The sequence below is a fragment of the Vicugna pacos genome, chromosome 6 (assembly GCF_048564905.1).
Source record: "Vicugna pacos chromosome 6, VicPac4, whole genome shotgun sequence".
Taxonomy (NCBI): Eukaryota; Metazoa; Chordata; class Mammalia; order Artiodactyla; family Camelidae; genus Vicugna; species Vicugna pacos.
The window spans coordinates 92,726,162-92,739,441 of NC_132992.1; the positions used below are offsets into that span (position 1 = coordinate 92,726,162).

The 13,280-nt window shown below is 45.0% G+C and overlaps 1 protein-coding gene across 10 annotated transcripts in view; it reads left to right on the plus strand.

The window, feature by feature from the left end:
• PPP2R5C (protein phosphatase 2 regulatory subunit B'gamma) overlaps positions 1 to 13,280 on the plus strand; it is a 121,610-nt gene that overhangs the window by 77,861 nt on the left and 30,469 nt on the right. For all 10 annotated transcript variants that reach the window (XR_012073819.1, XM_072963719.1, XM_072963721.1 and 7 more), the window contains one exon: positions 12,830 to 12,940. Coding sequence is in view for 9 of the 10 variants with exons in the window: in XM_072963719.1 (XP_072819820.1) it covers positions 12,830 to 12,940 (111 nt within the window). In the remaining variant the exon portion in view is untranslated. The remainder of the gene's footprint in view (positions 1 to 12,829; positions 12,941 to 13,280) is intronic.

Genomic DNA, 13,280 nt, shown 5'->3' on the forward strand with positions numbered 1-13,280 from the left:
GGATTGACATTGAACACTCTCTTCTATTTTTATATCTGATATTTACAGTGTGCTCTGGAAAGTATTACTTGTTTTAAGGGTAAAGATAGTTCGGAAGTGAGAGAGGAAAGAATGCTTTGAATTAAACGAGGTAGTATATTAACCAATGAAGCTTCAGATAGTCTACAGATTTCTTTCAAGTGCTGATTTAAACCACACACTCCCCTTTTCGCTTAGTTGTTTTTGTTTCGCCGAAGTCACAGTCACGTAGGGTAAAGATGCACTGACATCACTGATGAGCTAAGGGATGATTAAAGTGCTTTTTGAAATCCAGGGAATGATTTTTCTTTTTTTTTTTTATTGAAGTACAGTCAGTTACAGTGTGTCAATTTCCCATGCACAGCACAATGTCCCAGTCACGTATACATACATATATTCATTTTCATATTGTTTTTCATTGAAAGTTATTACAAGATATTGAATATAGTTCCCTGTGCTATACAGAAGAAATTTGTTTTTTTGTCTATTTTTATATATGGTGGCTAACATTTGCAAATCTCAAATACCCAGATTTATCCCTTCCCACCCCCTTCCCCCCAGTAGCCATGAGACTGTTTACTATGTCTGTGAGTCTGTTTCTGTTTTGTAGATGAGCTCATTAGTGCAGGGAATGAGTTTTCTACTTTAAGTATCAGTGAGCTATTTCTTGGAGATTTGTTCTTATTATTTTGAGAAAATTTCCCTTTGTTTTGTTTGATGTTTTTAAATTATTTTTTAAATACATGATTATTTTAAATAAGTGAAATAAATACAAAAACACAGAAAGGAAAAGTTCATCTCTTTCCTTACTCCACTCCTCCCCAGATCCACCTACACCCACCCCTACCTCCAGCCAACTAACATATATGTACTTTTTTTTCCAGAAGTCTACTAAGAAAGTTTGGGGATGATGGATATCTGTTATCTTGATTGGGTGGCGATTCTGCAGATGTGCACAGATGCTGAACGTATCAATTGTACACTTGAAATGCTTGCAATTACATATGTCAGTTACAGCTCATTAAAACTCAGGTTTTTCAGGCTCCTAAATTGATGAGTATTTCTTCTGTTCTAGGAGCACAGTGAGACACAAAGGGCATTGTGAACCAAGGTTTGAAAACGTGCAGCCTAGTGAATATCCTTCTGTAACATTTTTAAATCAACGTTTAATCTACATATGGCAAAGTTAACTTTTTAGTGAACAGTTCTCTTGGATGAAAACTTACAGTCATGTAACCACCACCACCACCACCACCAAGACAGAACAGTTTCATTACCTCCCTCCTCAAAAAAGTGTCTCATGCTCCTCCTTTGTAGTCAGACCTTCCTCTCCCCCATTTCTCTGGCCACCACCAGTCTGTCCTCCGGTGCTTCATCCGCCTCTTCCAGGGTGGCATGTAAGTGGACTCATGCAGTACGTGGGCTTTTGAGTCTAGCTCCTTTAACTCAGCAGGATGTGTCTGAGAGTCAGCCTGTCGTCGATGTGTCGGTGGTTTGTTCCTTGTAATGGCTCAGCAGTTTCATTACATGGAGGTGTCATGATTTATCCACTCCCCAGCTGAGGAATATTTGGATTGTTTCCAGTTTTTGGCGACAAAGCTGCTATAAATATTCATGTACAAGTCTTGGACGTAGGTTTTATTTACCCTGGGTAGACATGTAGGCATGGGACTGCTAAGTCATATCGTGTTTAACTTTCTAAGAAAGTGCCAGACTCTTTTCCAAAGTAGATGTGCCCCTTTTTTGCACTCCTACCAGCGTGTGTGAGAGTTCTGGTTGCTCCACTCTGTCAACATTTGGCGTCCTCATCCTTTTATCTCATTTTGACTTTGTTGCATTTCCCTGGTGACTAATGACCCTGAGCACTTTTCCTGTGTTCATTTGTCACTTGTATAGCTTCCTTGGTGAAGTGTCTGTTCAGATCATCTGCCCATTTTTTATTGGGTTATTTTCTCATTATTGAGTTTGAGACTTCTTTACATATTCTGGATACAAATGCTTTGCCAGATGTGTGATTTGCAAATATTTTCTTTCACTCTGGGACAACATGAAGCACACTAATATTCGCATCACAGGGGTCCCAGAAAGAAAAGAGAGAGAGAAGGGACCTGAGAGAAATTTTGGAGAGATAATCACTGAAAATTTCCCCAACGTGGGAAAGGAAACAGTCACCCAAGTCCAGGAAGCGCAGGGAGTACCACACAGGATCAACCCAGAGAGAAGCACGCCAAGGCGCACAGTCATCAAACTGACAACGATTAAGGATGAGGAGAAAATACTTACATTAGAAAATACTAACAGAGAAAAGCAACAAACAGCACGCGGGGGAGCTCCCATCAGGTTATCAGCTGACTTTTCAGAGACTCTACAGGTCAGAACGGAGTGGCACGATATATTTAAAGTGATGAAAGGGGAAAACTTAAAACCAAGAATATTCTGTCCAGCAAGGCTCTCATTCAGACTTGATGGAGAAATCAAAAGCTTCACAGATAAACGAAAGCTAAGAGATTTCAGCACCACCAAACCAGTTCTACAGTAAATGTTAAAGGACCTTCTCTAGTCAACAAACCACAAGAAAAGAGAACAAAAAGAAGAAAAGGGGGGAAAAAAGACCTACAAAAGATTGTTTTGGCTTCTCAGGGTCTTTTGTGGTTCCTTACCAATTTTGGAATTGTTTGTTCTAGTTCTGTGAGGAATGCTGCGAGGGTTTTGATGGGGGTTGTGTTGGATCTGTGGGTTGCTTTGGGTAGGGTGGCCATTGTGATAGTGTTGATTCTTCCAATCCAAGAGCACGAGAAATCTTTCCATTTGTTTGTTCAGTCTTCGGAGTATAGGTAACCTCTTGGTTAAGTTTATTTCTAGGTATTTTGTTGTGTTTGATGTAATGGAAATGCTTACGCCGGTTATAAAATTCTGGTTTTTGAAGTGGGAAAAAAAAAGTGAATGAAGGGCCACATGTGGCAAAATATCCTTTCTTATGGGTGAGTTGTATTGCACTATATATATATATATATATATATATATGCATGGTGCATCTTCATTATCTATTCAGCTACAGATGTGCACTTAGGATGATGCTTCCATATCTTGGCAATTAAAAATAATGTTGCTGTTAAAAAAATTTTTTTTTTCAGTTTGTGGCTTGTTTTTCTATTTTAACAGCGTCTTTGCAGAGTATTTCATGGAGATGAAGGCTAGTTTGTGTTTCTTTCATAGATGGTGCTGTTGGTGTCATACGTAAGAAGGCTTTGCCTGGCCCAAGCTCAGAAAGATTTTCTCCTGAAGTCTTTATAGCTTTACATTTTGTCTGAGGTTCATTTTTTGGCAGATGGATGTCCAAGTGTTTGTTGAAAATCACTTGTTAAAAAGACTAACTGTTCTCCATTGATTTGCCTTTCCGCCTTCATCAAAAATCACTTTGCCATACTTGTGAGTCTATTCCTGGGCTCTGTGTTCTGTTCCATCGGCCTAGGGTTCTGCTTGTCTACACCACACCGCCTTCATTATTGTCACTTTATGCTAAAATTTGAGTCAGGTAATGTGAATGCTCCAACCTTTGTGTTCTTTTTCAAAATTATTTGGCTTTTCTAGGTATTTTACCTTTCCATATAAATTGTGGGATCAGCTTGTTGTGGTCTACAAAGCATCCTTCAGGGGTTTTGATTGGAATTTTATTGAATATATGCATTTGGAGAGAATTGATATCTTAACGATATTGACCCTTTCAAGCCGTGAACACAGTGTTTCTCCCCGTTTTGATCATCTTTGCTTTGTAGTTTTCAGCATGGTGATCCCAGATGTATTTTTTTAGTCTCATAAAGAAGTATTTCATTTTTTGGTGCTATTGTAATTGAGGTTTTTTTTATTTTCTGCTTCTATTTGTTTATTGTCTATTTCTTGCAGTTTTATCAAATGCTTCATGCTACTCAGTGATAAAGTTTAGTAAAATAATGACTTAATAAAAATTAGTCAAATGGACTCCTTTGTAACTGTAAAATGCTCCTTTTGTCACTGGTAATATTATTTCCTCTGAAATCTGCTTTGCAGGATATTAAGAGCCACTCCAGTTTCCTTCTGCCTGAAGGCCTTTCCTTAATATCTCCCGTAATGCAGGTCTACTGGTGATGACTTCTGTTAGCTTTTGTCTCTCTTCTGCTTTGAGAGCTCTGCAGGCACACCTGGTTTTATCATGCTTCACTGTATTGCACTTTGCAGATACTGTGTTTTCACACATTGAAGGTCTGTGGCAAGCCTGCATCTAGCAAGTCTGTCGACACCATTTTTCTGACATCATTTGCTCACTTTGTGTCTGTGTCACATATTGGCTAGTCTCGAAATACTTCAAACCCTCTACCAGAAAAAAGATCTTGACTTACTGAAGGCTCAGATGATGGTTAGCATTTTTTAGCAATAAAGTATTTTTTAACTGAGGTATGTACTTTTTTGTTTTAAACATAATGCTGTTGCACACAATAGGTTACAGTATAGTGTAAACATAACTTTTATATGCACTGGGAAACCAAAAGCTTCATGTGACTTGCTTTATTGTGGTACTCACTTACATTGCAGTGGTCTTGAACAGAACCCACAACACCCCAGGGTGTGCCTTGCTAGGTACAGAGCGACAGGTCGAAGTTTTATCCCTTAAAAATTCTGCTCCCCAGCTTCCTGCTCGCATTGTTTCTGATGAGAAATCGGCTGCCATTCCTCTGTCTGTTCGTCCAGGCAGAGCGTGTCTGGTTTCCCTCTGACTACCTTTAAGAGTTTTTATTTTGTTCTTTTTAATATGATGATGGCGTGCCTCGGTGTAGTTTCCTTCTTTCTCTTGTGTTTGGAGTTCGTTTATAGCTTTTATCCAACTGGGGAGAGTATTTGGCCATGAGCTCCTCTAATGCTGGTTTCTGTCGCTGCCCCCTCCCCCCAGAGGCTCCAGAGACGTGCGTATAGGCTTCTGACAGTTGTCCCGCGGCTCACTGGTACTTTTCTCTCTGAAGTCCTTTCCTTTGTGCGTTTCATTTGGTGACTTCCTTTGCCATCCTCAGGTTCGTTCACCCTTCTGCAATGTCTCATCTTGTGTAAATTCCTGTGCAGTAAATTTTTCGTCTCACACATTGTAGTTTTCATCACATGTAGTTTGTCTTGTTTGTATCTTCACGTCTCCACCTAACTTTTTGGACAGAGTAAGTCTTAGCCTTGTCTGTTAATTCCACCATTATGTCAGTTCCAGATCAGTTCAATTGATTGGTTTTTCTTCTCATTATAAATGATATTTTCATGCCACTTTGCATGTCTGGTCATTTTTTGTCGGATGCCTGATACTGTGAATTTTACCTTGATTGAGTGCTGCATACTTACTCTGTTGTTTGGGGATGCAGTTAAGTTACTTGGAAACAGTTTGATCCTTTTGGTTCTTGCTTTTAAAATGTCTGAGGAAGGACCAGAGTCATAGTCATCTTATGGTTAATTATCACCCATTACTGAGACCAGACTCCTCTGATTATGCGCCCAGCGCTCCATGAATTATGAGTTTTCCAGCTGGTTGGTGAGAAGAGGCACTGTTCTCAGCCCTGGGCGAGTACTGGGTATCTCTGATCTCTTTGTGGTTCTTTCATGCAGCCTCCAGTAGTTTTCTCACACAAATATGCTGATCAGTGCTCTGTTTGATAGTTCTCTGTGTAGCTCTCTCCTCTCTGGGACTTTGCCTTGCGAATTCTAACCAGCTGTGTCTGCTGGGCTCACCTGGGTTCTTCCTCCCTGTGCTGCCACCTGGACACTGTGTGGAGGCAGAAAACTGGGCAGCAGTAGGACTCAACTCAGTTGTTTCCCATTTCTCAAGGATCTTTGTCTTTCACTGTCTGAAGTCCATGTCTTGAAAACTGTAATTCTATATATTTTTCCCTGGTTTTTTTGATTGTTTCAAGAAGTAGGGTAAATCCCATTCCTGTTAGTCTGTCTTGTCCAGAAGTGTAAGTCTCTGCTCCATTTACAGTAGATACACAATACTTCACTCCATCCACATGGGTGATCCAGTACGTTCTAAAAGAAGTACTGATCAAAGGTTCTTTGCATAACTTATAATTCTGTAACTGTGTGGTGGGGGAGGGGCATAGCAAGAAAATGGTTGGCTGTACACGTGACCAGGAAGTGACAAGCACTTGAGCTGTGAAGCTTCCCTTTCCAGCTTGTTACTGCCATGTAGGATGCAGAATACAGAGCATCCCGAAACTTCCTCACAATTGTCTGCAAAAAAAAAACAAAACAATATATAATAAAGCAAATGTGTAAGAATATTAATGGTAAATCTGGTTGGTGGCTATATGGTTATTGAATATGAAATTCCATTTTTTTGCATTGAGGTATTTCATAACAAGATATTGGGGGATACATTATTCAGAAACTGTGTAAAACTCACCTTTGGCCCAGAGTAAATAACTTGAGAGACTTCCAGACCCAGTGTAATCTTTAAGGGACACTAACTGAATTGAATCATAAGTGTTACAAAATATTGGTTGTCTTGTGTAAGTAAATTTTCTATTCTCAAACTCAAAAATAAAAATTAAAGAATAAACTCATGCATAATTATAAATGACAAGCATATTTTCATTTGAAGATGGTAGTGAAATAGTCATAAAACTAAAACATCCATTGTTTGAAATTTTGAGTTTCCTTTACTAAACGTTCTACAAAAATTTGTAGATTTTTATTTCCGTATCTTTTAACTTTTGGCGAGGGAGGGTATAGCTCAGTGGTAGAGTGTGCGCTTAAAATGCACAGGGTCCGGGGTTCAATCTCCAGCACCTCTATCAAAGATAAATAAATAAAAACTTAATTACCCCCCACCCAAAAAAAAAAGAAGCTCTCATATCTTTAACTTTTATTAAGAACATATTTGAGCATAAAAATAGCAAGCTATTCAGAGTAAGAATTTAGCTTGTAGTTCTTTATCTGGTCATCTGTTGGGAGGTAAAGCTGCATTCTTTGAAAGCACCTCTAGCTTTAGAGAAAGCAGCAGTGCTGATTCATGGAACAGGAGACCCAGCTTTGCTCACCTGTTGTCTTTATTAAGTGCTTGCTCTGTGCCCAGTGGTGTGATAGGCCCTGGAGAGGTGGCACCGGGAGGAAGGGGAGGACCTTAAACCAGGAATTACCTGACCATCCAGTTATATTTGAGGCAGAGATCACAAAGGAAGTGGTCAGGTTGCTAGAAGAGCTTGAAATCAGGGACCGCCTGGAGCTGCGTCAGGGAGACTCCCTTTCCAGCTACACCGCAACTGAGAGCTGGGGTTAATCAGGAAGTTTTCACAGTTTTCAGGGTAACTTCTTGGTGTTGCAGCCAGTGAGGTGACTGATGGTGCCTTTCCCAAAGGATACACTTGCTCTCAGCTTCCCTTTTTAGTTTATTACTGCCCTGTAGGATGCAGAATTCTAGAGAATTCCTAAACTTTCTCACAGTTGTCTGCAAAAAAAAAAAAAAAAATCAGAACATGTAATAAAGCAAATGTGTAAGAATGTCCTCTTTGAGGACCTACTAGGTGCTGGGCTCTGCGACAGGTGCTGGAGATTCAGCAGTGAGCAGGTCGCTGAGGGAGTGTTCCCCAGGTGACGCCTGAATCTGCCATGAAGCCAGAGTGACCTGACTTCATGAGGGAGGAAACGGACAGGTTCTCCCTTTAACGTTGCTACTAGGATTTTTATTATCCACCTGAATTTTAAATCACATTCATTGAGTTCATCAGAAATCCAATGAGAGTTTAAGATTGCTTTCAAGGTATAAATTGCTTTGTGGAGGAGTTTCATCTTAGTGACGTGACGTACCTCACTGGAGCAGGGAAGGTTCCTCCTTGCTCAGGTCATCATCAGTGCCTTTCTTGAGGCTTCCATGTGCTCACTGAGGCCTTGTGACTGGGCCGTGAGTCTCTAGGCCCGTTGTCATTTTGTGGCCGCGTGCCTGGGGTCCTCCTGCCAGTGCTGCTTCCTGGTCGCCTGTCGCTGGTGGAGAGGGGGTTGCTGTGGGGTTGGTATTTTTGGTTTTTGTATCGGTGGCCCAGCTCTGATGGTCTGACTGTTGTCTCTTGGTTTTCCCAGATACATTATACCATTTGGAACCAAAAAACAGCTCTCTATTTAAAATACAGTGTGGATAGACCCCTCCCTGCCTCCCCCTGAAATGTGTCTCTTAGCGATATGACCCTCAGAAGCCGGCGCTCCTCTTACAGGAAGAGGGTGACCCTCAGAAGCCAGCGCTCCTCTTGCAGGAGGAGGAGCTGTGATTTGGCCTTTGGTGGGCTCACCTTTGTAAATCCTACTCACGTGAGTAAAGCAGAACCATCACATAGCAGAATAACCCTTGTGGTTTTAAACAGAGAGGTGAATAATCAACCTTTCTTTCCTTGTCTCTGAAATTGGATTATCAGTGCTTTCCTCTGGTGTGTATCCCTTCCTGTCTTAAGCCTGCATGTGCTCTCCAGTACTGCATGAATATTTTATTACTTCACCCCCTGGTACAGGTATAGAAAGACAGTATGTTATTGCTGAATTGTGAGAGTTTTTCGCAGTTGTTTCTCGAGCCATTTCAGTTTGCATTTGTTCAATAAATTTAGCAATTGGGAGAACATGTACGGGGTGATTTGCATACTGAGAGTAGGAATGTCAAGAAAGCTGTAAAAGCAGGTGCTTCCTAATGGCGCAGTCAGTCCACGCCACACTCAGGCGCGTGGCCACACACGTGCGGGCCTGCATCCGCGGTGACGTCTCCGCTTCCCACGGGCCCAGTGCGGAGGACAGACTTACCCTCCTTCAGCCGGGGAGAAGGGCGAGGCTTGAGCAGTTTTTCGGTCTCGGGTCCTGCTCTGGGTAAGAAGAGGGCCAAGAAGGCTGTCCCCACGAGGCCACCCTGCCTCCCTCTGTGGGAGACCTGATTCTAGCTCTGTGTCCACGGACTGGGGGGACTCTGAACCAGTGTCTCAGCTGAAACGTAAATGTTGTAGTGGATCTGGGTGACCCTCACCAGACCTGAGGCTGCCTGGACCTACAGTCCACACACAGTCCCTTTGGTTTCCGTGGCATGGTGGTGATGACCACCGCCTTCCGTGGTCCTCAGACTGAACCCCGCTGTCAAGGACACTGACGTCAGCACCACGTGCGCCGCTCATTTGCCCCCCGAAGCTCTTGTGCTTACAAGCGGTGGTGGGTGGGAAGCCAGGAGCAGTGTGAGGCGGCCTGCGCTTCGCCTTACGTGCTTTCATGTCCTTATTAGTTTTAGTGTCTTGGCCTTTTCTGGAGATAAGCATCAAGTTAATGTGATGTGATGTAGTTGGAAAGGAGGGTAGAAATTATGGTGTGAGATTTTTGTTGTTGCATGAAAGAAATAACTTTTTATCAGTTTATCAGTTAGAGTTGGCCAGTAGTAAAATTCCCTGGATCTAGGGTGGTCACTCTTGCGGAACACTAACAGGGGGACCTTAGCATTGAAAGCAAGTTCATCTGTGTCCCGTTGCAGCACCAGGGATTCGGTGACTGTGCCGCACTGGGGACGGGCTGTGTCTGACGGAGCTCTGGGCAGTGGGGCTTCAACTCAAGACTGGAATCAGTAGCTTCACTACAACAGATCCTTGAGGAATCTTAGCTGACCAGGTAGATCAGAATCTTCCAGAGAAAGAGAGCCAGTAGGATAGAGACAGAAACAGACAAGGGGATGGATGGATGGATGGATCGATCGATCGATCAATCGATGGATTTTTGAGGAACGGTCTCATGCCTTGCAAAGTCAGACGGGGCAAATCCAAACTCCATGGAGCAGGTGCTGACACTGCTGTCCACAGTGGAATTGCTTCATCCTCCGGTAAAGCAATTTTGCTCTTAGAAGACTTTTCAACTGATTGGATGAGGCCCACCCACATTCTGGAGGGCCATCGCCTTTACCTAAAGTCAGCTGATCATAGATGTGACCATAATTACTAAATGCCTTCATGGTGATGCTCAGATGACTGGGTTGAATCGTGGGTGCTCTAAGACTAAGCTGTCACACGGGTCTTTTCAACCATCACCTTTAACCATTATCTCCCTTTCGTGCCCCTCTCATTACAACTGGTCACTTGATTTAACGCTTCAGTCCCAGACTCAGAACCTCATCTGTCCCCTTGTCCCCAAGGGCAGTGTGGCCAGTGGGGGACCTGACGGGGGCAAAGAGGGGCCAAGGGTTGGCGGGGCCCCTGTGCCTCTGCCCTGCTGCCTGGCCTCTGCCCCGTGGCAGTCCCTCCTGGGGGGCATCTGTGCTCAGCTTCACAGAAGACCCTCCCTGAGGGGCAGCTATGTCCCCATACATCCCAGCCTCCAGTTCCTCTCCTGGAGGGGCGCTGACTGCTCCTTGGCTGTTCCTGGGCGCCCACTGCTCCTGCTCCCTGCTCTGGCCTCTGTGTCCCTCGCCTACAGCCACGGGAACCTCACAGGAGGCGGCCTGTGTGCTCCCCTCCAGGTACACTGCAACCCGCCATCATGGGCGCTCCAGCAGGTCCCCCAGGGCAGCAGCACAGCCAGTGCTCAATGCCTTCGCCTTCAGGGACCTGTGCCTGTGCCCCTGCAGTCCTGATCCCCAAGGACAGCATGTACCCCTCCCTCTCTTTAAGTGGCCCCCTATCTCTGGGTGATTCTTTTGGTGCCCCTTGAATACTTGACTTTGATAGGACAGCCCAGCTCAGGGATGCCACACCTCGACAAAGGTTCCAGGCTCCTTTCTGACCCTCTCCTCCCCACTGCACAGCCCAGGGAGGAGGGGGTGGCCGGTGGTAGCTGGGCTGGTTCTGCTGCTCTCCCCCATCTGCCCCCGCAAGCCAGGAGGAGACAGTGCCCACCTGGGTGTGGCCTTTCCTGAGTGGGTGGGCTCCTAGTATCCCCTTGCTCTGTTCTGTGGGCTTTGGGGTCAGGGGCCTGGGGGCAGCAGCAGAGGACGTGCCCCTTCTGCCTGGCAACACCCATCCCAGCCTCTCCTGTCCAGTTACCTGTGATCTGGGAGGCCTCTTCGCGGGCCCTGAGCACACACCGCGTTCACAGGTCCTGGACCTCTGCTTCTTTCTACTTTCATCTTAGGACCATTTCTTGTATTTTTACTGGAAGATTTTTTTCAGCTACTTGTTCCAGCCATTCTGGTCCCTCCCATTCCTGGACTGTCCGTGTCCGGCGCTCTCACACGAGGCAGGGAGCAAATATTTGGTGCCCGGGGCTTCTAGGGCCCAGGGCTTGGGGAGGGGGTGTTTTTCTTCACGGAAAATAGTGGTTCAGTATTAATCATGGACAAAAGGAGGCAAAACAGGTGACGCGGAGTCTCAGTTTGGTCTTTACAAGACACACTGAGCAGCCGGGTCTGCCCGGGCTCTCTGCAGACCCTCCCTGTCATCGTGGTCAAAGATTCTGTCTGGTGTGTCGCACATTTTGGTTCTCTGCTTCTGGGCTGGCGGGGCAGAGGGCTTTTTTTTTAATTGATGTGTGTTTGATTCACAGTGTTGTGCTGGTTTCTGGTGTACAGCATAGTGACTCAGTTATACGTATGTGTATCCTTTCTCATTGTAAGTTATTACAAGATATTGAATATAGTTCCCTGTGCTATATGGTAGGACCTTAATCCTTATCTGTTTTGTATACAGTAGTTTGTACCTGCTAATCCCAAACCCCTAATTTATCCCTGACCCCCTTCCCCTTTGGTAACCATAAGTTTGTCTTCTATGTCTGTGAGTCTGTTTCTGTTTTGTAAATCAGTTCATTTGTGCCATTTTTTAAGATTCCACATGCAAGTGATGTCACGTGAATTTGTCTTTCTTTCTCTGGCTCATTTTGCTTAGTTTGATAATCTCTGGGCGCATCCATGTTGCTGCAAATGGCATGATCTCTTTCTTTTTTGATCACTAGTCCTGTAACCGCATATGGCAGGTTCAGAGATTCAGTGATACAACTGCTCATAAACTGACTGGGAAGGAGATAGGTGGCTGTAAATTGATGAAACAGGAAGACGAAACTGCTGCGTTTTATCAGGAACCTGCCCACATACGTTGTGCTTTATCAATATGAACCACACAGGCAATAAAATGTGCCTGTGTTCCAAAGAATTACAGATTTTATACAGAAAACATCTGTTAGAACACACTGATTTTTATGAAGTCAAAATTACCGGAGCCTGGGGTAGGGCTGGTAGTAGGGGGAGTAGAGACGAGGTCTTGAGCCCTGCGGGGAATTGTCCAGACCCCAGAGGAGTGCCATCTCCATGCGTCCCCTCTCTGTAAGTCTTGGCCAGTCCCTGGGTGTACGGGGCTGGGATGTCCTGCAACATGATGACCCCTCTCCTCTCTAACATGCACTCTTTCTCTGGAAATGACCCTCTCGCCGCCCACTCAGAAGCCACTGTGTCTTGGCTGTGGCCATCCTCGTCACTGTCCCCATCCCTGACCCTGCAGAGGACACGGTGTGGCCTCTGCCGTTTCCTCGGTGACCCTGCAGTTCTTGCTGTCTCCCCTTTGACCTCTCTCCTTGCTCTGCACTAAGCACACACAGCAAGGCCTCGGGAGGCCTCCCTGCCCACCGGCATCTGCCAGCCCTAGTTTGTCTGAAGAGCCCAGCAGGAGCCTCCATGTCCCCTGTCCACAGCTGGGGGTCTGGCCACGGCTTTGACCTAAGCTCTCGGGACCCACCTTTCGTCTGAATTTTGAGAATAAGAACCAGCCAGAGCACTGGAAACAGCTATCATTACAATTAAGATAATTTTAAGTGTTCTCTGTAAACACGGCGACGTCCCGGTTGTAATTATAGAACACGTGGATTTCAGTTTGCAGTTAACATGTTTCGAACGTTGCCACCTTCCTCCAACCCAACGGGAGCAGAATTTGACCCAGAGGAAGACGAGCCAACGTTAGAAGCAGCCTGGCCTCACCTCCAGGTACTGGACTGGGAGTGGGTCAGAGGCAGAGGGCGGGAGGGGGCGCGGGGCTCTTCCCCAGAGCAGGTGTGCTGGGCCTGGGCCTCTCTGCTGGTCGCACAGGGCCTCTGAGCTCTGGTGTCATAGACCTGGCAGACCTGTACGTACGAGAAAAGTGTTCCAGCAGAAGAGAGAACATTTGATGGTTGTTTGGACACTTGACACAAACTACAAAGACATGGAATTGTCTCTGTGTTTTCAGTGGAAACGACCGTTGAATTGAGGTCAGGGGACGCACGCAGACATTCTCAGTTTTAGTGCTTAGACTTACTGGGTGCCCACTATGCGCCCCAGGGCTCAC